Genomic DNA, 25,715 nt, shown 5'->3' with positions numbered 1-25,715 from the left:
TGATATACTATCTGATACTAAAGCATACTATCTGATACAAATACATAATATACTATCTTATACGAATACATAATATACTATCTGATACCAATATATAATATACTATCTGATACCAATACATAATATACTATCTGATACGAATACATAATATACTATCTAATACTAATTTATAATATACTATCTGATACCAATACATAATATACTATCTGTTGTGAATACATAATATACTGATAACAATACATAATATACTATCTGATACCAATATATGATATACCATCTGATACTAATCCATAATATACTATCTGATACGAATATATAACATACTATCTGATACTAATCCATAATATACTATCTGATACGAATATGTAATATACTATCTGATAATAATCCATAATATACTATCTGATATGAATACATACTATCTGATAACAATACATAATATACTATCTGATACAATATATCATATACCATCTGATATTAATCCATAATATACGATCTGATACTATAATATACTATCTGATACTAATACATAAAATACTATCTGATACCAATCCATAATATACTATCTGATACCAATACATAATGTACTATCTGAAACGATTCTGTTACAGATTTTCTTCTTTTTGCCTCATTATGTTTGAACACTTGCAGCCGGCATCTCATTGACAGTAGTGGTAATTTTCAAGTACGAAAGGGATATCTTATGACTAATAAATTATAGATTTCATATATAACACCCAGAAACAGAACGGCGTCATGGGATACATGGTGAATAATGAATTACTGAGCTCCACTTGAGCCATGTATTGTCAGGAGAGAGGCTTGTGCAGGGAACCGGTGGTTGAACCAAAAGTCGGCCGCCAGCCGTCTCTCTCTTTTCTGAGCAGAGCAATTGTTGTCAGCAGATAGGGATCATTATCTACAAATGAGACCTGTACCGCTGCACCGACTAATGATGGCCTGGCAAAATAACCTCAATTTATTTGCCTCGTGTGCATTTATGACAAATGGGTATCGCTATTCTTAGAAGAGATGGTTTGTGACATTATTCAGAAATAGCAGAATATTACACAAGCTGTGCGTTGGATGACTTGAAGGAAGGATTTTGACAAACGCTATTTACTGACCAGCAAATGACAAAAAAAAAAACATCCTTTTGTTGGCCTTTAAAAATGTTATTTATCCTGTACAGTAGTGCTGGGCGATATGGAAAATATTATCAAGATCATCACTGGAATTTTACACATCAATAAACATCATGATATCCGCTTACATACTGTAAGCAATAATACCATGTTTAAGAATCTAATATGGGATCAACACACTGATCTCTTTTGTACTACTACTACGACTTTCGGCTGCTCCCCTTAGGGACTGCCACAGCGGATCATCCATTTCCATTTCTTCCTGTCCTCTGCATCTTCCTCTGTCACACCAGCCACCCGCATGTCCTCCCTCACCACATCCATAAACCTCCTCTTTGGCCTTCCTCTTCCCTGGCAGCTCCATATTCAGCATCCTTCTCCCAATATACCCAGCATCTCTCCTCCACATATGTCCAAACCATTTCAGTTTGCCTCTCTTGCTTTGTCTCCAAACCGTCCAACCTGAGCTGTCCCTCTAATATACTCGTTCCTAATCTTGTCCTTCTTTTGTACTTTTATTAAAATTTAAAATCCTTTATTTTAAACATTTAAAATCTTATATAAAAGACTGATCTCTTTTGTACTGTTAAGTTTTATATCAAACTAAAACTAGTTTTAATCATTTAGGATCTCATTTTGCGAAAAACTCTAGGTAATCGACTCTTCTCATCATCAGTCTAGACAACAAATTTGCGCGTCATGATATGATACCTGAATTTCATCTTGATACAATACCACTGGAAGACAATAAGCGATCATTTCGACTAATCCCTACGGTCCTACTGTACAGTACTCAGATTTGCATCAAGTAAATACATTGTTAAAGAGACAGTTGGCAGATTAAAAAGATTAATCTAAAATGTAATCAACTATTCAACCTTGCCAGATGGAGTTCAGGGATGGGCCTCAGCTCTTTGGAGGATAGGTTCTCCACTATGGGTGAATCGAGGTTTGCTGAGCCATTGCTTAGCCTGTCGCTGCTTTCATATCCCGACTCGGTTCGCTGAATCTTCCAGTTGTCGTTGCGAACTTTCAGGGTCCCCGAACCCTTTGACCTATCCTTGTCACTGTGGCCACCACGGCTGTCCGAATCCAGCGAGCTATGGCTGCCACCGATCTCGTGCCTCTGTTCATCCTCGTAAATGGTCATAAGACTCTTTGGCTTGCGCTCCTCTCGGCCTCCCCACGTGAAGTCCCTGTCCCGTTCTCGTTCGCGGGAGGGCGACTGGCTACTTGGCCTCCTCCTGGGGCTGTGCTGCCTTCGCTCCTGACTTCCCGAACTACCACCGCCAGTACCGACGCTGCTTACGACACTGTCCACATTCAGCACTTCCCGCATAGGCTTCCATGGTCGAGTAGGCCTACTGCTACGGCCGTTCCCGCCGTTTCTGGGACGCTCCCGCGAATCTTGGCTGCTGTCCGTGTCGTATCCGTTGGAGATCTGGTCCTGCTTGCGGCTGTGGTGGCCACCGCCACTGCTGGTCATGTTGGGCAACACCTGCACCCGAGAGTGAGAGCGGGGTGGTTCGTGAGAGGACCGTCCGCCTAGGTGGGGCGTCCGCTCAGTGCGTGTGGGTCCTTTGCCCTGGCTGCTGTACAGTCGGGTCTCCAGGTATTGCTTGAAGCCATTCTCTGGAGGGGAGGCAGAGCGGGACATCCTGTCTTGAACTGGATCTGAGGAAGAAGTTAAAAGAGTTTGGTCAGAGGTTCATTTGGAAGTAGACTTTGCTAGTCGACATAAACCACGGATCATTGATAGAATCACTATAATAATAATATCAATAAACAATATAGCACCTTTCAGACATGAAATGAAGCTCAACATGCTTCATGTTAGAGAAGCAGAAAAATTTGAACCTTCACAAGCCGGAAAAAACAAATACAATAAAAAAATTTCAAATATTGTGTTTTCTTGTTTGGTCAAACTAAGAATCAAAAGAATTTTTTTTTCCCCAGATGCCCCCCCCCTTTTTCTCCCCCGCTGTATCCGGCCAATTACCCCACTCTTCTGAGTCATCCCAGTCGCTGCTCCAGCCCCTCTGCCGATCCAGGGAGGGCTGCAGACTACCACATGCCTCCTCCAATACATGTGGAGTCGCCAGCTGCTTCTTTTTACCTGTCAGCGAGGCATTTCACCAGGGGGACGTAGCACGTGGGAGGATCACGCTATTACCCCCAGTCCCCCCCTCCCAAAACAGGTGCCCCGACCAGCCAGAGGAGGCGCTAGTGCAACAACCAGGACACATACCCACATCCAGCTTCCCACTTGCAGACACGGCCAGTTGTGTCTGTAGGGATGCCCGACCAAGCTGGAAGTAACACACGGATTCGAACCGGCGAGCCCCGTGTTGATAGGCAACGAAATAGACTGTAACGGACACCCTAAGAATCAAAATTATACCGAGAAGTATGTCAAGCGCAAAAGCACCCACGACAGCATGGCAATACATGACACAAGGTGATAGTTTTTTACCTTGAAAAAGTTCAGTATGAAATACCTACTTAAGTCAGTTAATTTCATAACTTAAGAGACTTTTGTGTGTCAAATAAAGTGCGGCAGCATCAGAGTTGATTTAATTCCCCTTTAGACAGAGAGTGAAGTGTGAAAAAGAGGAAATCTGCAGAAGTCAAAATAACAAGTCCAGATCGCTGTGACAAGGACAACCACTTTGTGTGCAAAACCAACTCCGTTTCTGACACAGCACTTCAGCTGACGTTACATCTGCACCGGTACCGAGTGGCCGTGCTGTGCATCCTGTTGCCCAAACAAATTAAAAATTGACCTTTAGCACCACCTTGACTCGGATGCAAAATTTCACACAAGAGTCTGGCAGCTGGGATAAGAGTGGGGATTCGGAAGGGGGGAGGGGGGCTGGTAAGGGAGGGGCACGGTGAAAATGGGGTTGCTGGCGTTACCCCCACAATGTCTGCAGATGAGAGGAAGGTGTGAATAATGAAAACTCGGAGTCCAATTTATGCCACGGTGCATGCACTGAGGTTAGCGGGCTCACGTGATGATGTCCATGTAGATATGAGTGATTTAAAGAAGCATCGCTGTGCATGCGCGTTTGCTTTTGCACGCATTGGATGTAAAAAATGCACGAGGAGCATGCACGCATCATGCTGCACAACAGATGCAAGGACACCACTTGTCACAACAGCCACAGTCTAAATATATGGGCAGACAGCTCTCCTGATAGAGTCATATGTAACTGCAGGCAGGCAGGCAGGCAGGCAGGCCATACAGACACACTTTATTCACCAACTCTATGACATTCAACTGCAGAATATATTTTCAAGCATGTACATCTCAGAATACAAGGTGTCATATTCAAACTGACCATTTTGTTGAAAAAGGCAGGAATTGTTTGGTATCAACATTTTCAGGACATGATGTATACTCTTCCTGGGTGATTTTTTTTTTCTAATTATTTCTAAGCTCGGTCCAGGCTAATTCACGCAATCTATCACCACTGGCCGACAGTGGTTGAATCGACAGTGAATGAATTTGTAGAGCGTAGGTCATGTGCAGCACACAGGCAGTGTCGTGTAAACAACAGCGGCTCGTGATCTACTGTGAGGTTAAAGTCAAAGCTCTGCAGAGTGAATTATGGGATATCGTTGCACCGGCCCTTGGCAAAAAAAAAAAAATGTCATGAGAGATTGAGTTACCACTGTGATGGATTCTGATGACTGTCAGAGCTAACTCGCGTCAAACCTTATGTGTACTTTCCAAGTCTTTGTCGCCGGGTAAGATGTTGGGATTGTGTTTTAAAGGTTCTTGCTGTCAGTGCAGTGATGTCTGGATGCAAAAATGACTCCCAAGTGCATTTTGGCTGGATGGGATAACATGTCCAACTTCAAAATCACAGGAAACAATTCTGAAATACCCTGAGGAGAACCCCTAAAATCCTTCACTCCGACATGAGCCACCAAGCCTCTAAGGAATATTTCTTTTGGAGTAGTTCAAGTTTTACTGGAGTAGGCTCTTTAACAAAGTGCCATCCTGGGCGTGAGCAGCACCGGGGCAGATTTATAATACTTACATTAACTGTAGTTGTCACTTCCATGCTTGCCATCTATCACGGCAATGATGCAAGCCTCCTTTGGCCAGCTGCATTCAATCATAATGGGACGTGAGCCTGGTGCTCACCAGAGCTGCTGCAGTTTACACGCTGGATTTGGGAGTGTGTTACACTAATGTACCATAATCCCTACAAATCTGAGCAACTGGAGGCACTAAAGCTATCAATAAAAGAACAAACCAATCAAGTATATTGATCAGGGGCATCCGGGTGGTGTGGCGGTCTATTCTGTTGCCTACCAACATGAAGATCACCGGTTCGAATCCCCGTGTTACCTCCGGCTTGGTTGGGCGTCCCTACAGACACAATTGACCGTGTCTGCGGGTGGGAAGCCAGATGTGGGTATGTGTCCTGGTCGCTGCACTAGCATCTTCTCTGGTCAGTTTGGGCACCTGTTTGGGGAGGGAGGGGAAACTGAGGGGAATAGCGTGATCCTCCCATGCACTATGTCCTCCTGGTGAAACTTCTCACTGTCAGGTGAAAAGAAGCGGCTGGCGACTGCACATGTATTGGAGGAGACGTGGTAGTCTGCCGCCCTCTCCGGATCGGCAGAGGGGGTGAAGCAGCAACCGGGATGGCTCGGAAGAGTGGGGTAATTGGCCAGATACAATTGGGGAGAAAAAGGGGGGGGTATATTGATCAGAACTACTACACATGTTCATCCATTACTGGTGAGGTAGCAAAAATTAAGAGGTTCACCTGTTGTGGTGGGTAAATTTTAAGGTGAACAATTCTGAAACTCACCACAGGAGACAGAAATATACAGAAAAAAGAATCCGCCTTTACATTGACGAAACAACAAACATATGGGGAGAATGCAGGGAGGCACTTATGCATTCCTTTTGGAGTTAAAGGAAAACTAAGCTTTGTTTTTTTCTTCTTCTTATTCTTTTTTGGTTTCTGGCATTGCTTCTGGACTTAGTTTGCGCCCATGCATGCAGATCACAGAGGAAGAGCACCAACGGCTATGATTATGAGCAAGAGGGATGAAGGCAGGCTTGAACAGACATCAGCACTTAATCCCCTTTCTGACACTTTGCTCCCAAACCCAGAGTTATGTAAGGGCTGGTGGTGTGGAAGGCTAGCCTTTTGTCTCATTAAGCCTGGCGACGCTCATCTATGTGTTTATGCACGGCAGCGTTTGCGTGGAGCGCTGTTTAGATGTCAAAGGCTATCGAGTCTTCTGGTGCCGTATGCGTGCGGGTGCGTGTGTGTCAAACTGTTTATCCATAGCTAGCCAAGAATGGGTTTGTCTTTTTTTTTTCTCCCTCTCTCGCTCCATTGAATATGTTTGTGTTATCTCTCTCAACATGTGTACAGATGAATACTTATCTGAGTGCAATGTGAAGGCTTCCTTACAAATGAGAGAACTGGTCGAGGGTTGGTTATTCACGATAGATGACCAACCTTTGTAATGTGACTCGGGCCTCCGCTGGCCGCTCCTATCAGGCTCCCTTCTGGATGGATGCATCCCCCGGACCTCTGCTGCTCTCTGGGCAACTTCTCTGGAGATGTCCCTGATGCGGCTCTTGGGGTCGCTGGAGGCTATCTTCACTACAAAAGCAAAGGAGAGGGTGAACAGTTTACCATCAGCCATTTAGCAGAGCGGCTTCTTCTGAGTGAGTTTTTAAAAAAGAGGATAAAAAGGGGACACCAACAGAGCTGAATGCTGAATTAATGCAGAAAGAAACAGCCCAAACAAAAATGCTGAGCTTCAGTGGGGAGTGGAGCAGGAGGGTGGGGTGGATGTACACAAATCGGTCTTAATAGAATAGAATAGAATAGAATAGAATAGAATAGAATACTCTTTATTAGTCATTTTGTACATACATACAAATTAAATTCACTCTGCATTTAATCCATCCTAGCAGTGTAGCTAGGAGCAGTGGGCAGCCGCCGTGCAGCACCCAGGGACCAACTCCAGTTATTTCTTCCTATTTCCTTGGTCAGGGACACAGATAGTAGTATCAACCCTAACATGCATGTCTTTTTTGATGGTATGAGGAAACCAGAGTGCCCGGAGGAAACCCACACAGACACAGGGAGAACATGCAAACTCCACACAGAAAGGACCTGGGACAGCCTGGGGGTTCGAACACAGGACATTCTTGCTGTGAGGCAACAGCGCTAATGCCTGGGTCACCGTGCCGCCCTTAAAATCCATGGCTGATGTCATGAGTGTAACATAACCCTTTCTACATCAGCAGTTATACTTTCATTCATTCTCTGGGTTTGACTCTGCTTCATCAATCACTGCAAAGTGGAAAAATATCTTTACCTATTATGGTCATGAGATGCCATTCTCTTTTTCCTTACGAACACTCTCCCTCTTCTCTCCCTCTCTCTCAGCTTTCACCTCTCTTGTCTTTTGCCCCCCCCCCCGCCCCACCCCATCCCACCCACCTACCCGACCGCCACCTTTCCCAGAGGCATTTAATAGTTGCTGAGTGTGTCGAAGAGAGCGGGACTGATCAATGCATGCATACACGTGCCAATTACTGCTAGGTGAGGGAAAAGGCACCGAGGTGGAACAACGGCTGCGCTGCAGCCACATCTCCACGCTATGCGTTATCCCCTGTGCATCATCTCCCATGATTCATGATGCCCTGAGATGCAAACAAAAGAACTGCACGTCGCAATATTCTAAGACACAAATCCGCAGCCATGCAAACGTGACAGAGTTACACATGGGAGCGGCAGACACATGCGTCTCTGGGACAGACATGTCAAGATTGTGCAACACTACCTGATACCGAACCATTAAATCTGAGATGAGTACATCAAGCCCACATTAGAATTCATTCAATAAATTATATTTACCACTACCACGAGTTATGTATCAACAATAAACTTGTTTTGTGGAGTTGAAATTTGATCAGAAATGTTCCGTGTCCATTCAGCCTATCTAAATGTGAGACATCATGACTCAGAACGGGCATATTTGATTGTTATATTTCTAAACCGAGATAATGGGTTGCCATGGCGCTGGAAAAAGATGAGCAGATTTCGGTCAGCTGGTTGAAGCACAATAGGGACTGGAAGACCGTCAACAGCTTCCTTATCAAAAGACTATTCCATATTCTCTGCGGCACTAAAGCTGGTGGAATGATGTGCAATCCCATTTCCGCTAATCACCAATCCTGCCCCCCCCCAGACGAAAGATGCAAAACTGAAACCGGTGAAGACCAATTAGGTCATTCGACATGCCACTCGCAGTTTCTCCCCTCCTATCTTCCTCTGTCTCTATCCCTTCAGTGTGGTTTTACTATTTCTGAAGGCTCTGAGTAACCAGTAACCTTATTTGGTTGTACTAAAAAATAAAAAAAAACAACTCACACACAGACGCACATATAGAACAACACAACATCAGTCTGAGTTCATAGCCTTTAACCAAGAACCAGCAACAACAAAGGGATCAGGATCACAAGGACACATGCAAATTTGCACGGCACAGTGATATAACAACACAGGAGTGAGTAATGAGCCCAAATGAGTCACATATTCACTGATGGACCTCGAGACACAAACTTGACCCTGCTCCTCCCACCGCTCCTTCCTTTACTCTCTCTCTGTCTACTCCTTCTACAGTATATCTTGCCATCTTTTTCTTTCCTTTTTTTTGGGGGGGGGGGGTTCCCCCTTTTTCTTCTCAATTGTATCCGGCCAATTACCCAGGACCCACTCCCCCCCCCCCCCCCCAACTCTTTCAAGCCGTCCTGGTTGCTGCTTTACCCCCTCTGCCGAGTCAGGAAGGGCTGCAGACTACCACATGCCTCCTCCGATACACGTGGAGTCACCAGCCACTTCTTTTCACCTGACCGTGAGAAGTTTCGCCAGGGAGACGTAGCACATGGGAGGATCACGCTACTCCTCCCAGTCCCCCCCCCCAAACCCGAAAAGGCGTCCCGACTGACCAGAGGAGGCGCTAGTGCAGCAACCAGGACACATACCCACATCCGGCTTCCCACCCACAGACATGGCTAATTGGGACGTTCAACCAAGCCGGAGGTAACATGGGGACTTCAACCGGCGAGCCCCATGTTGGTAGGCAACGGAATAGACCACTACGCTACCCAGACACCCATGACACACAATTCTGCCATCTAAATGAATTACAGTGATAATCAATTACCTGTTTTCTCTCACAAAATGAGGTGTGAAATATTTGAGGGAGCATTATTTGAAAAGTAGTTTTGGTTTGATATTATGCTTAACATTACCAAACCATTCAATGTGATGAAGCTCAGATCGATTCTACAACATAGGACAAATATGGTGAGATATATATAAGATTAATATTCTTAATATTCTGCTCCTCATTTGTTGAGCACTTTTATCTACACCACTGATGGTTTCTGAAAAAAAAAACCGGTTTATATATATATATATATGTGTGTGTGTGTGTGTGTGTGTGTGTATGTTTATATGTACACTACCGTTCAAAAGTTTGGGATCACCCAAACAATTTTGTGTTTTCCATGAAAAGTCACACTTATTCACCACCATATGTTGTGAAATGAATAGAAAATAGAGTCAAGACATTGACAAGGTTAGAAATAATGATTTGTATTTGAAATAAGATTTTTTTTACATCAAACTGCTTTCGTCAAAGAATCCTCCATTTGCAGCAATTACAGCATTGCAGACCTTTGGCATTCTAGCTGTTAATTTGTTGAGGTAATCTGGAGAAATTGCACCCCACGCTTCCAGAAGCAGCTCCCACAAGTTGGATTGGTTGGATGGGCACTTCTTGCGTACCATACGGTCAAGCTGCTCCCACAACAGCTCAATGGGGTTCAGATCTGGTGACTGCGCTGGCCACTCCATTACCGATAGAATACCAGCTGCCTGCTTCTGCTCTAAATAGTTCTTGCACAATTTGGAGGTGTGTTTAGGGTCATTGTCCTGTTGTAGGATGAAATTGGCTCCAATCAAGCGCTGTCCACTGGGTATGGCATGGCGTTGCAAAATGGAGTGATAGCCTTCCTTATTCAGAATCCCTTTTACCCTGTACAAATCTCCCACCTTACCAGCACCAAAGCAACCCCAGACCATCACATTACCTCCACCATGCTTATGATGGCGTCAGGCATTCTTCCAGCATCTTTTCATTTGTTCTGCGTCTCACAAACGTTCTTCTTTGTGATCCAAACACCTCAAACTTGGATTCATCCGTCCACAACACTTTTTTCCAGTCTTCCTCTGTCCAATGTCTGTGTTCTTTTGCCCATCTTAATCTTTTTCTTTTATTGGTCAGTCTCAGATATGGCTTTTTCTTTGCCACTCTGCCCTGAAGCCCAGAATCCCGTAGCCGCCTCTTCACTGTAGATGTTGACACTGGTGTTTTGCGGGTACTATTTAATGAAGATGCCAGTTGGGGACCTGTGAGGCGTCTGTTTCTCAAACTAGAGACTCTAATGTACTTATCTTCTTGCTCAGTTGTGCAACGCGGCCTCCCACTTCTTTTTCTACTCTGGTTAGAGCCTGTTTGTGCTGTCCTCTGAAGGGAGTAGTACACACCGGTGTAGGAAATCTTCAATTTCTTAGCAATTTCTTGCATGGAATAGCCTTCATTTCTAAGAACAAGAATAGACTGTCGAGTTTCAGATGAAAGTTCTCTTTTTCTGGCCATTTTGAGCGTTTAATTGACCCCACAAATGTGATGCTCCAGAAACTCAATCTGCTCAAAGGAAGGTCAGTTTTGTAGCTTCTGTAACGAGCTAAACTGTTTTCAGATGTGTGAACATGATTGCACAAGGGTTTTCTAATCATCAATTAGCCTTCTGAGCCAATGCGCAAACACATTGTACCATTAGAACACTGGAGTGATAGTTGCTTGAAATGGGCCTCTATACACCTATGTAGATATTGCACCAAAAACCAGACATTTGCAGCTAGAATAGTCATTTACCACATTAGCAATGTATAGAGTGTATTTCTTTAAAGTTAAGACTAGTTTAAAGTTATCTTCATTGAACAGTACAGTGCTTTTCCTTCAAAAATATGGACATTTAAATGTGATCCCAAACTTTTGAACGGTAGTGTATGCATTGTGTAAAACACCCTATGATTATCCTATGATAAGATTTTCTATATAGCCACACACAAGTGCCGACTTATCTAAACGTATCTCTCAATACAACCTTCTCCCGCTATCTGTATCAATTTGCATGTGGACGAGTGGCAGTTGTATGTGACCTGTCTCTTTCACAACTGGCCCTAATCTCCTTGTTTTTTTATTACAAACATAGATTTATTTTTACAAGGAAGACATTCAATCAGCGCTCTCTCTTTCTCTGGCTCTCCTGTCCCGTCATCTCTCGTCGCCTTTCTCTCTGTACACAAACATTTATTTTATTCCTTTCCAAGTTTACTTAATAGGGACGGTGTACAATAAAAAAAGACAAACTTCCAAGAGGTCTGACGCATTATACACAGATATAGCTTGATGGCTAATTTTCATCCCAAGTCCCTGAACTGGTGATGTGAAATACACACACAAACACACACACATGCACACACACACACACACACACACACATACTGCATGCATATGGTGCATATAAAACCAATATAATTTACATATTATATGCTTGAGTCTTATAAATGCCTATGACAGCCCTAATACATATCGACTTGTCACTTCTTTGCACATTTCATACTCTGTCCTCCCCGTTTCAGCGCCTGTCTATGATCCCAACCCTTCATCTGGTTTTATCCTGTGGAACCCCCACTGTGTTTGTTCCTCCTCCTCCTCCTCTTCCTCCCCTTCCTCGTCCAGCCCTCTTTCTTACCTGGTCCACGGCCACCGCTGGTCTGCCCGCTGCCCCGGCTGAAAGTGGAGGGGGTGTTCTGTTTGAAGGAGCCTTGGCCCAGCACCGCGTTCAAGTTTTCCCTCGTCAGGTTCAGCTTTCTGGGTGCCAGAAGTGGCGACTCTGGACCTGAGTGGTGCAGCAAAGCGCGAACACAAGGTACTATCAATTTAAAGTGGAACTCTTTTTTTTTAATGTCAGCCCATAATTCAGCCCATTCTCCCCCCCAATTCTCCAATCACATCGCACGCACTGAGATAACGCCTAGGTCACACTGCAGAAACATGGTAACACACCAACACCACAAACACGGCGTTTGAAAAGAAGAGCGACAACGTATGCATGTACCTCACCTGAAACTCAGAAACAGATAAGTTTTAAAACAAGAACCGCGGGTAAATTTCTCCTTTGTTTTGGGAGGGTGGTAGCGGTTTGGTCGGACGCCCCGCAGGCTCTGACCGGCAGTCAGCAGCAAGCAGCCACCGTGTGGACCTGGGGCACGGCCAGTGTGGCGCGTTATAGGAAAATCTGTCAGGGGGGATAGAAAAGAAAAAACCCCACCCTACCCAAACAAATCCAGAGCTTTATAATCCGCGCTGCAGAGATGGTTGAATGTTGTCATCAACAAATTGTCACTGCTGCCAGCAAAGGCGACTAACATAGACTGGGGGGATTTTCATGTGGGACAGCGGAAAGGGAGAAAAAAACAAAAAACAAACATCTCTACGCCCACAACCAGATTTTTGATGTCTCCCCAAAATTGATTTTAAAAGTCCAAGAGATTAGTGGCGGAAATGATTTCATTTACAGCTAATGAAAGCTGTGTAATGAATGGGTATTACTGCTGCTTTTACAACAGAAAAATACTGTTGGCCACTATATATCTATATCATATTACATAATAAATATTATTAGGGGTAGGGTGTGTGTGTGTGGGGGGGCTGATTTGGTGCAAAACTGTATAATAATAAATATTATTAGGGGTAGGGTGTATGTGGGGGGGCGGCTGATTTAGTGCAAAACTGTATAATTATTATATTGTTATATATATTATATATCTATAATATATTGTATTATACAATAACTATTATTAGGGGTAGGGTGGGGTATGTGTGTGTGTTTGTGTGGGGGGTTTAATTTAGAGCAAAACTGTATAATTATCATATTATTATATTTATATAATAAATATTATTAGGGGTAGGGTGTGTGTGTGTGGGGGGTTAATTTAGTGCAAAACTGTATAATTATTATATTATTATATACAAATTATATTATATAATAAATATTATTAGGGGTAGGGTGGGGTGTGTGTGTGTGTGGGGGGGGGATTTAGTGCGAAACTGAACAATGTTGTATGACCATTTTAATATTGCAGTGTTTGCCCTGAAGCACAATGTTAAAGTACAATGACCAGATGCTGTGAAGAGACTCGATGTCATGACATCTGCATCTCTGAATGATTGAATTTGAAATGTTTGAATGTTAACTCAGGGAAGCACACTCATGTTTTAAGCTTTTGTAACACACGGGGTATAAAAGAAATGCACTTTGTTGTATACTTGATTTGAATTATCGATAATAATTGTCAGAAAAAAGCTGATAGAGACTTGAAAATAACATACCATCGAATCGTAACATTTATAATATTGTGACATTTGAAAAATCAGAACATGTATCAAAATCTTCAAAATGTCACAATATTGAATAAGGAGACAGCCTGCTGATTCTCAGGCTGAGCCAACAGTGAAAACAAAATACTCCAGAATCCACATCTATACAGCGTCTGACATCTGTTTTTCCAGTCAAACATCAAACTGTTTGGATGTATTGGGGCAAACGGTAGGGGAAAAAAACAAAAAGGGGGGGAAAAAAACACATCTGTGCACTCGACCTCACTGGCCACCCATTGTACTCGCACTCCAGATTGAGATTGCCTCGGGTGCATCTCAGGACAACATACTTTCAGTTCAAAACACCAGACAAATCACCGGCTCGTGCTGAACTCGCTTTAGGTACATCCAGCCAGCTGAGATCAAACCCATTCTTCACTCCACTTCACTTCCTGTCTCCCCCGTTACAAAGTCCAAATGTGCTTTATTGCTTAAATATAGCATTGGTTAAATATAGCATGAATTAAAAAGGGGAGACATGAATTATGAATGCAGTGTGGTTCTTGTGAATTGGCACAAGAACCGGGGGGGTGACGATGGGCTTTCCTGGTTGCCTGTAAGTGGCTGAGGAGGCAGTTTTATTTCTTGGCTCGCTGAAGCAGGAGTATCATAATCTACATACACCGTAAGGCTCAGCTCCAAAAGCCCAAAAATCAACACCATGACAAGGGGTCCTTTCGGCTACTAAACAACTTGGTTACATATAAAATGCTGGCCATTAATTTCAGACTAACGAAGGGGATGATCACTTTCAAACATTCGACATTAAAAATAGGGCAAGTTGTCTGGGTGGCATGGCAGTCTATTCCGTTGCCTACCAACACGGGGATCGCTGTTTTGAATCCTTGTTACCTCCGGCTTGGTCGGGTGTCCCTACAGACACAATTGGCCGTGTCTGCGGGTGGGAAGCCGGATGTGGGTATGTGTCCTGGTCGCTGCACTAGCACCTCCTCTGGTTGGCTGGGGCACATGTTCATGGGGGAGGGGGAATAGCGTGATCCCTCCCACGCGCTATGTCCCCCTGGCCAAACTCCTCACTGTCAGGTGAAAAGCAGTGGCTGGCGACTCCACATGTATCGGAGGAGGCATGTTTTAGTCTGCAGCCCTCCCCGCATCGGCAGAGGGGATGGAGCAGTGACCGGGACGGCTCGGAAAGGTGGGGTAATCAGCCGGATACATCCATTATCCAAACCACTTATCCTGCTCTCTGGGTCGTGGGGATGCTGGAGCCTATCCCCGCAATCATTGGGCAGCAGGCAGGGAGACGCCATGGACAGGCCACCAGTCAATCACAGGGCACGCACACGTACACGCACACGCACACGCACACACACACTTGCTTGCTTGCTTGCTGGTTGTCCATCGTGCCCGATGATGACCATCTTCTTCTATTTGTGGGTCCTTTGGTGGCTGAATAGTCCGATCCTGGATGCACAGTTGCGGTTGCAGACCGGGCATGTAAAAGTGGTGCTGGAGGGGGTAGTGGTAGCTTTGCGAGCATGCCTCTTTGCACGCTTTGCTACACGGTGTTGTGTGCGCTGGTTTTCCATGTACTTCACTCCCTCTGAGATGTGAGCGCCAGGTTGTGCGGCAGAAAGCAAGTTCCTCCAAAGAAGAGGGGTTGATCTGACATCTTTTTAGTGTGGTCTTCATTTGGTCTTTGAACCGCTTCTTCTGCCCACCAGCAGTGCGTTGACCAAGGCGTAGTTGGCCGTAGAGGACTTTTCGTGGGAGTCGTTCGCTGGGCATGCGAATAACATGCCCAAGCCACCTGAGTTGATGGTGTTTTAGGGTAGACTCCACGCTGCAGCTGCCTGCCCGCTCCAACACCTCTGTGTGTGGCACCCTGTCCTCCCAAGTAATGCCAAGGATCCTCTGGAGACATTTTACATGGAAGGCCTCCAGGCTTCTGAGATGGTGGCTGTAGATGGTCCATGCCTCACATCCATAGAGTAGTGTGGAGATGCACACTGCTCTGTAAACAAGCACTTTAGTGTGGAGATTGAGGTTGCTGTTTTGGAAAACCCTTCTCCTTAGACGGCCAAAAGATGTTGAGGCTTGTTTGAGGCGGTGCTGAATCTCATCGTCTATTTTGCAGGTGTCGGATAGCATACTTCCCAGATATTTGAAGGCAGGAACAGTGGCCAGTTGTTGCCCTTCTGCTGTGAAGGTTGTTGGGTGGTTTGGGAGGCCGGCAGTCAACTGACAGATTACCTCTGTCTTTTGGGTGTTAATAATCAGTCCCATTCTCCTGTATGCAGTTACAACTGCCAACAGAGTGTTTTGTAGAGCTTCTGGTGTGTGAGCTACCAGGGCACAATCGTCGGCATACTGTAGCTCAATAATGGTCTCAGAGGTCAACTTGGTGGTTGCCTGAAACCTCCTGATGTTAAATAGGTTACCATCAAGCCTGAAGTCAATGGTGACTCCAGCCTGCTTCTCCAGCCTCCTTCGTAGCAGTGTTGTAACAGAGACTAAGAAGATATTGAACAGGACTGGGGCTAGCACACAGCCTTGTCTGACTCCAGTCTGCACACCAAAGGGCTCAGAACTGCGGTTCCCCACTACCACTCGGGCCATCATTCCTGAGTGAAACTGTCCAAGAATGGTAAGAAACTTGGGTGGACATCCAAATTTCTTCAGGACTTGCCACAGCAGGGCCCGGTTAACTGTATCAAATGCCTTTGAGAGGTCTATGAATGCTATGTATAAATCCTTGTGCTGTTCTCTGCATTTCTCCTGGAGCTGGCGTGTCACAAAGATCATGTCAATGGTCCCTCTATCCTTTCGGAAGCCGCATTGTGACTCTGGTATGACCTGTTCGGCTATTGCGAGTGTTAGTCTGCGGAGCATGATCTTGGCTAGAACCTTTCCAGCAATGGCCAGCAGTGAAATACCCCTACTGTTGGAGCAGATGGATTTGTCTCCTTTGTTTTTATAAAGACACACACACACACACACACACACACACACACACACCCCTAGGGACAATGTAGTATGGCCGATTCACCTGAACTACATGTCTTTGGACTGTGGGAGGAAACCGCAGCACCCGGAGGAAACCCACGCAGACATGGAGAGAACATGCAAACTCCACACAGAGGACGACCCAGGACGACCCCCAAGGTTGGACTACCCCGGGGGCTCGAACCCAGGACCTTCTTGCCGTGTACCGCTGCACCGCTGTATACAATTGGGGAGAAAAGGGGAGAAAATTCCCAAAATAAAATAAAAAACAGGAAAAGTTCATGGATAAAACGATGCACACAAAAAGCAATTTTAACTGCTGAATCAGGACAACAACCTAACAACATCTATCTCACAGGAGCTGGTTGTTGTCAACACCAGATAAGGACACTAAAGCATCATTTAATCTTATCCGACATAATGAGACTGTGCTGTCAACAGAGTCGGGGTTAGTAATGATGCCACCGACGCTAATTATGATGGTGATTTTCACTTTCATCACAAAAGCCCTTGAACCATTCTGCAGCCGTGAAATTCCAGGGGAAGGGAATCAACAAAAGCAGTCGAAACCAAAAGAAACTTGGACGATCCTGAGACATTAAGGGGGTTTCTCATGCTACACCCAGTCGCCCCGGGGGCCCTGATGGACAAACACATCATACCTTGGACGTCTCCGTTAACAGGTATCTTGTGGTGGACGTGGCTGTTGTTTTGGCGTGAGGCGTCATCCACAGTGATGGCACTCCCTTCGGGGTTGGAGTAAAAGAGGAGGAGAGGTTGGAAGTGACCTTTGATGCATTTGGTGACCACATCCTTCCACCTGGAGCCAACCTATGAACAGAAACAGATGGAACGAAATTAAATTACAAGCTGTCCCGATGCACGTCTAGCCACTAACCCATAAATCTATGCTCACACACACACACACACACACACACACACACACACACACACACACACACACACACACACACACACACACACACACATAAGCCATTGCGTACAGGGGGTGTATGTGACTGTATGTGGGAGGAAGAGAAACCAGATGGAGATTTAGTGTATCTTACAATGAAATAATACCTCTGACTTTGTGTTTCAACATCAATCAATCAATAAATCAAAATAAAATCCAAAATGTGACATTTTACAGCCGGATCTAGTTTACTACTTTGCATGCATTTGCAAGCTAGCACAGCCTGATCCAATTTAGAAAAGTGAATTTAGGGGAGGGGGTCCCGTTGACAAAGAAAAAATGTTCTTTGTAACTCTGCTCTCTTGATTTACTGGCTAAGTTTTTATTTGAGAGAAGATGTAATGCAAAAAAAAAATAAAATTATTGGGTAACAGTTTCTATGAAGCTTGCATCTACGTATAACGGCCTATAAGTGTAGCTATAAGTCATTGTAAGATTCATTATAACCATGTATACGTCTTCACAACACCTTATAGCCACCTTTATGATACAGTATGTCAATTTAAAACGGATTTATGCATTATGAATATGCCATCATTAGCCTGTTTATCTGTCAAATGTCATAATGCATCATAGCCAACTTGTTTTGCTGAAGTTTTGTAGAGATGCATAATGACACTTCATTGCTATTTCACAGTCTTCAGCCATAGCCGTTAGTCATTGTGCTACACGTTATAGGAAAGCGTGGGCGTTATAGATGCTTATAGGGTGTTATAGATTATTAAAGGGCGTTATAGATGTTTACAGAGCATTACAGATGCAAGCTTCATAGAAAGTGTTACCAAAAACTGTCTTAGAACTGGCATCCACTGTTAAGTATTCAAATAGGTGTCGATGTAATCTCTCAACTGAATACCAGCTCCCTTTTGTATCCCCAGAACACCACAACACGCCAAAATCACAACAGTTAATCTGTAAACCTGAAATGAGATAACGGTGCATTTCAGGGTTATTTTGCGTTTGTTTTTTTCTGCAGAATTTAATGTGTCTTGGATATTTGAGTGCATATCACACACACACGCGCACACACACACACACACACACACACACACACACACACACACACACACACACACACACACAGGGGTAGAATCTCACAATCACATTAGCTAAGCTGGGTTAGCTGGGTGTCGTGCTGCAAAAGCGCCGCACAGGCAGGCTGCAGGCTAACAGATGCTCCTGCGCTCCTTAATTAAGCAAATGAAGGAGGGGGGGCAGGAGGTGGCAAACCGCGAGGGGAGATTGCTCGGGAGTGACGAAGGATTGTTGGATGCAAAGAAAAGAGTGGAAAAAGGAAGGCTTTAAAACAAGGAAAAGGGAGGATATATGAAGAAAAAAAATGAGATGAGAAACAATGGTGGTGTGGCCGAGGGAGCTGAAGGAGATACGGTTGGAAGAGATGATGAAGCGGGCAGAACATGAACCACCTCCATGAGAGCCATAAATGAAACCATCATGGCATACTGGTCTGTGTGTGACCCACTTCAGAGCCAGTGTTATGGGTCAGTATAATTACAAAGTTGAGGTACTCCTATTGAGATGCTGAGAAATAAATAATGTCGGGAAAACCTCTATTAATACTCATGTGATATTGTCAAGGTCAAGGCAAACGGTTTTAATGCTCAGATCGCCAGTGCCACCCGAGTGACTATTTGCTCATGTGTAATGCATGTAATTTTTTTTTTTGTACTTGTCCAAATAACCCCATTCTTCTGAGCCGTCCCGGTCGCTGCTCGACTCCCTCTGCCGATCCGGGGAGGGCTGCAGACTACCACGTGCCTCCTCCGATACATGTGGAGTCGCCAGCTGCTTCTTTTCCCCTGACAGTGAGGAGTTTCACCAGGGGGGAGGATCACACCATTCCCCCCAGTTCCCCCTCCCCCCTGAACAGGCGCCCCTACCAACCAGAGGAGGTGCTAGTGTAGCGGCCAGGACACATACCCACATCCAGCTTCCAATTCGCAGACACAGCCAATTGTGTCTGTAGGGGTGCCCGACCAAGCCGGAGGTAACACGGGGATTCGAACGGCTAATCCCCTTGTTGGTAGGCAAGGGAATAGACCACTACACTACCCGGATGCCTTTAATGCATGTATTTTTGTTCAAATAAAATCTGTGACGTGCCCAATCCATTAATTTTCCTAAATAAGTATGTCTTGTTTGTCTTTTCACAAAGTAATTAGGTTGTAAAACAAATTTCATTAGAGAGCTCCGAGCGTTTTACCAACCACTGCCAAGCACAGTCACAAACAACACTACAAAATAAAACATATTTCCGTTTTTTGATTTTGTGCCTTTATTTATACCAACCCCTTCCAATTATTCACTTACTCTGTTATGTGTTTGATGATCCTACAGCCTAAGCCTACCATTCTTTGCCCTACAACTGTCTGTGCATGCCAAATTTCCATTTTAGGCATGATCGTCAAGGCCACGGCAAAGCCTTAGTGTGTTTCCCTGTGTTCCCCGCATTCCTCGAGTTTCCCCGTTTGTCGCTCTGTGTCCAGCATGAGCAGATCTGCCTCTCTCCTTCTACCCTCTGGTTCCTTGCTCCACCAACACACCCGTCACTACTCATCCCTCATCAGCTCACCTGCCTGCCATTAGCTCGTTGACTTCATCGTATCAGAACCAGGCTCTCACTCCCAGACTTCAGGCAGGTCGTTGCCTCTGCTTCCATGGTTGTGATCAGGCCCGCAGTATCATGTATACTGCCCTAAATTCAAGTGATTCTCTCTCGTGCCAGTGAACTCACTGTTGTTCTTCTTCTTTGCTTCAGTTATCCTCACACCTGCCCTGCCTCGTCAGCCTGCTCACCGGTCTGCCTGTCTGGCCGCCTCACCTACTCGCTGGCTTGCCTGCCTGTCTGCACAACTTGTCTGTCTGCCAGTCCTTCTTGCCTATTCGCTGGCTCGTTCACCTGCCAGCCTTGCTGGCTCTCTGGCGCATCACTGGGCTTGTCTTCATCTGGCCTCCTTGCCCTCCCTCGCCCGCCGGTCCGGTTTTACCTTCGCCATTCCCTCTGCACTGCTTTTCTGGCCTGCCTCCATAACCCCCCCCCCACTGTTTTTGTTTGGGGGGGGGGGAATTTCCCCCCACATTTGTCTCCCCAATTGCATTTGGCCAATTACACCACTCTTCCGAGCCTTCCCAGTCACTGCTCCACCCCCTCTGCCGATCCGGGGAGGGCTGCAGACTACCACATGCCTCCTCCGATACATGTGGAGTCGCCAGCCGCTTCTTTTCACCTGACAGTGAGGAGTTTCGCCAGGGTGACGTAGTGTGTGGTAGGATCACGCTATTCCCCCCAGTTCCCCCTCCCCCCCAAACAGGCACCCTGACTGACCAGAGGAGGCGCTACTGCAGTGACCAGGACACATACCCACATCTGGCTTCCCACCCACAGACACGGCCAATTTGTGTCTGTAGGGATGCCCGACCAAGCTGGAGGTAACACAAGGATTCGAACTGCCGATCCCCATGTTGGTAGGCAACGGAATAGACCACAATGTTACCCGGATGTCTCATAAATCCCCCTTCTTTCTTATTTACCATATTTCTGTGTCTGAGTCTTGCATTTGGGTCCACAAGTCTCACTGTAACAGAACATAACAATTATGTGTGTTTGTTTGTGGTAATAACTTTTGTCTCTGATTTAATTTCATTAAATAACATGAATTAATTTTTGCTGTTTATATTACATTGATTTCGATGCATTTTTGATGACAGTCTCACAGGCTGCTGTGGTGGTAATTCCAGTGGCATGAATGTTAAGAATGAGCAAAGGAATCATTTTATTCTTTTTAAAGAAAAAAACACACTTTGTATTCTACTTTTTATGCCTTTTTTTTGCATATGGTCCTGTTTTGATAAGCTTAGAACATCAGGGTTATTTAGCAGGGTTGGGACTTGGGGTAACTGTGGGAATGGTGCCAACATTGGACCCAGGTATGGAGACTTGGCAGACGCTGGGTACTGTAGCCCCACCGGGTTGGATGGAGGGATGGATGGAGGGATGCACACACAGCACAAGCTGCTGATGGATTGACACTGAGCCAGCCAGCCACTGCACCACAGAACAGGGTTGATGTGGTGGAGCACACAAGTGCCATGCTTACACATATACACTCCATCAAAGAAAAGGAAACAATTTTTTTTTAAATCACCTCTGGATGATGAGCTGTAGCCTACACACATGCAGCTGGCCATTAACATTCATAATGAATACTAACATGCGCACACACACATATTTCATGAATGTCGAGTTCCCCGCATAAAACGGCTTAGGAGAACCGAGAAGTTTAATTGGCACCCACGTAAGTTTAACCAGTAAAAAAAAAAATCAGTTATCAGAGAGAGAAAAAGCACAGCGGAGCAAATTAAAGTGGTACACTGGAGCACCGCTGCAGTACTTTGAGAGACGCTGTTGGGGAGCTGCAGAGGAAAAGGAGGAGGGGAAACCACACTTTTCCCTTCTGTGTTGGCTCATGAAACCCTGGCACTCGCCGGGGCCAATCGATGGGGCTCTTACTGGGCGATAAAGAGAGCGGTGATGGGGGTAAAAGATGGAGCGCCGCCACTCGTGAAACTGCAAAACTGCCCACCACTTTCCCACTCACATGAAGCCGTTTTTATGCACTGGCTTTCACAGACCTGGGAAACGTCATGTTCAGCTGTCAAATTTCTAAGATGTGAGATGTGGCCATTGTGTACAGTAAAACACCAGGTGGTCTAACGAACACACACACAAACACACTCACACACATATAGATAGATAGATAGATAGATAGATAGATAGATAGATAGATAGATAGATAGATAGATAGATAGATACACACTGATGAGCAAAAACATTATGACCACCTGCCAAAAATGCTAGTCATAATTTCATCAGTTTCATCAAATGGCAATGAGCCCATTTTGGAGTCAAACCCACTGTTATGTCTTCAACAGCTTCAAGGCCATCATTTACTGCTAACAAGGAGTGACAGGATGAAGGATGAAGATGAATGTACCTATCAGTGGCCTGTGACATCAGTCAGTCTAAGAGGAAGAAAGTGTGTGGTCTCATGGTGGTTTTAAGTACACCAACTAACTCATGAACATATGCTTCCATGTGCAAAAGCTCACAAAACTTTAAAGTAAGTAAACAGTAAGTAGCAAGTAACTAAGAAAGTAGCCAAGTAACTAGGCAACTAAGTAACTGGGTAACTAAATAAGTAACTAGTAAGTAACCAAGTAACTGGTAAGTAACTAACTAGCAAGTAACTAACGAGTAAGTAAGTGACCTACTGCACCCTGCCTGAACTTTCTTCTTCACCTCTCTTCCGCCATGGATCCCGTCAGTCCAGCGCATCCCACAGATGCTCAATCAGATTGAGATCTGGAGAATATGGAGGCCAGGGCAACACCTTGAACAATTCATCATGTTCCTCAAACCATTCCCCAACAACAGAGGTGTAAAAACCAGGTCCAGAAAGTAAATGTCCAAACCGTGTATTTGCTCCAACCATGTTACTAAACCAGCTGATTTCATTAGCTAGTTTTCCCTACCTAGTTGAGGAGTGGTGTTGACTAGAATCTGCTGGTGTAGTGCATGAGTGGAGCAAATACATGGTTTGGACTTTTACTTTCTGGACCTGGTTTTTACAACTCTGCCCAACAATGTGTACAGTGTGGCAGGGCGCATTATCCTCCTGAAAGAGGCCACTGCCATCAGAGAACAACATTGCCATGAAGGGGTGAACCTGGTCTGCAACAAAATTTAGGTAGGTGGTACGTGTCAAATTGATGCCACATGAATGGCCGGACCCAGAGTTTACCAGCAGAATATTACCCATAGCATCACACTCCCTCCTCCAGCTTCATCCCCCCCCCCCACAGTGCATCCTGGTGCCATGACTTCCCCAGGTAAATGGCGCACACATACACAGCCATCCACATGATCTAAAAGAGAAAGGGATTCATCGGGCCAGGCGACCTTCTACTGCTCCAAGATCCAGTTCCGACACTTGTGTGTCCATTGTAGGCACTTTCGATGGAGGACAGGGGTCATCATAGGTACTCTGACCAGTCTGTGGCTAGGCAGCCCAATACGCAGCAGGGTGCAATGCACTGTGTGCTGTGACACATTCCTCCAGTAACCATCATTAAAATTTTCTGTAACTTGTGGCACAGTAGACCTTCTGTTGTTTCGGGGCAGACGGAAAAGCCTTCGATGCCCTCGCACATCGATGAGCCTTGGCTGCCCAACTTCCTGTCGCCGGTTTGCGGTTTGTCCCTCTTCGGACCACTGTCAGTAGGTACTTACCGCTGCTGACCCCGAGCACCTCACAAGTCTTGCTGTTTCAGAGATGCTCTGACCCAGTCATCTGGGCATAACAATTTGGCCCTTGTCAAAGTTGCTCAGGTCTTTACTCCTGCCCATTTCTCCTGCATCCACCACCTGACTACAAGAACTGATTGTTTGCTTACCATCTAATCTACTCAGACCTTGACATGTGAGCTTGTTTGGAGATGATCACGTTATTCGGTTCATTGGTCATAATGTTTTGGGTCATCAGTGTATATTCATTTATGCGGTTGGGAGATAGCAGGTAACCCCCCATTCCATATCACAGAGCTGTTCCAATGCTGATTCAATACAAATTGTAATTTATCAAATATCACAATATTATAAATATAGCAATTCAATATTGTGATTTTTTTTTAAGACTCCATCTGCTCTTTAAGTGGTTTGGATAATGGATGGATGGATGGATCTGCTCTGGTCCAAAGTGAAATGTGAAAACTGGAATAATCTGAAGAAAATACACAAAATGCATTTATTTTAATATTGTTATGTTGCACTCAATCACCCACACCGTATGGATATTTGTGTTTGTGTGTGAGAAAAATATTTAAAAAGAAAAACTGCATATTATCATAAGTCATATGATGTAAACAGGGGTCTTAGGCTTGATCGGCAATATTGAAATATTAATACAGCCTGAAGCAAATCAGTGTTTGTGCCATTCAATTCTTAAGATGCAAAATGGTCGATTCAATATTTAAACGGATGAACAGCTCTGAAGCTTTTTCAACACACCGCGAAGTACTTTATTTATTTATTTATTACCCCGCCCCCCCTTTTCTCCCTAATTGTATCCGGCCAATTACCCCACTCTTCCGAGCTGTCCCGGTCGCTGCTCCACCCCCTCTGCTGATCCGGGGAGGGCTGAGGACTACCACATGCCTCCTCTGATACATGTGGAGTCACCAGCCGCTTTTTTCACCTGACCACGAGGAGTTTCACCAGGGAATTGTAGCGCGTGGGAGGATCACGCTATTCCCCCCAGTTCCCCCTCCCCCCTGAACAGGCACCCCGACCAACCAGAGGAGGCGCTAGTGCAGCAGCCAGGACACATACCCACATCTGGCTTCCCACCCACAGACACAGCCAATTGTGTCTGTAGGACGCCCAACCAAGCCGGAGGTAACACGGGGATTCGATCCTGCGATCCCTGTGTTGGTAGGCAACGGAATAGACCGCCACACCACCCGGATGCCCCACTGTGGAGTACTTTAAACTGCTGGATGCATGTCTTGCTTGATTTAAAATGTTCACGTTTCCTCACCTCTTTCACCGTGGCGTCGTCAAAGAAGACCCATTTGGAGGACTTGGTGTGGAAGGCAAAGGCACAGTAGTGGCGGCTGGAGTAGCAGATCATCCCGACGAGCAGCAGTTCTCCCTTTTTGGCGTGCTCGTCTGTTACCCTGTAGAAAAGCTTTATGTACATACGTTTGCACATACATGCACACACACACGTGTACACACACACACACACACACACACACACACACTGATTACTCATGAGTATCAACCCTCCACCAGTGAAGTGGGCAGGCCAGTGAGTGATGTTAATAGCTGTTGGAATCAGTAACTCCATCTGTTTATAGATTCAGCTTGAAGAGAATGACCCACTGATTGATCCAACAATCAGCACAAATAGAGTCTGGTGTTAAATCACAGCTGTCATAGCTTAATACTGACACCATCGCTTGGCCACCGCGGTCTACAGAGA

At 45.2% G+C, this 25,715-nt stretch overlaps 1 protein-coding gene across 1 annotated transcript in view; it reads right to left on the bottom strand.

Annotated features, from left to right (window-relative positions):
• Nucleotides 1-25,715, bottom strand: part of LOC130130696 (inactive ubiquitin carboxyl-terminal hydrolase 53-like) — a 53,235-nt gene that overhangs the window by 13,310 nt on the left and 14,210 nt on the right. Inside the window, exons 8-12 of the mRNA XM_056300474.1 lie at nt 25,269-25,418; nt 17,342-17,510; nt 12,025-12,171; nt 6,638-6,784; nt 2,024-2,819 (exon numbers count right to left, since the gene is read on the bottom strand). Coding sequence (XP_056156449.1) covers nt 2,024-2,819; nt 6,638-6,784; nt 12,025-12,171; nt 17,342-17,510; nt 25,269-25,418 — 1,409 coding nt within the window. The remainder of the gene's footprint in view (nt 1-2,023; nt 2,820-6,637; nt 6,785-12,024; nt 12,172-17,341; nt 17,511-25,268; nt 25,419-25,715) is intronic.

Source organism: Lampris incognitus, chromosome 20 (genome assembly GCF_029633865.1).
Source record: "Lampris incognitus isolate fLamInc1 chromosome 20, fLamInc1.hap2, whole genome shotgun sequence".
NCBI lineage: Eukaryota > Metazoa > Chordata > Actinopteri > Lampriformes > Lampridae > Lampris > Lampris incognitus.
Note: the sequence above shows the minus strand (reverse complement) of the source record. Positions and strands in the feature narration are given on the sequence as shown.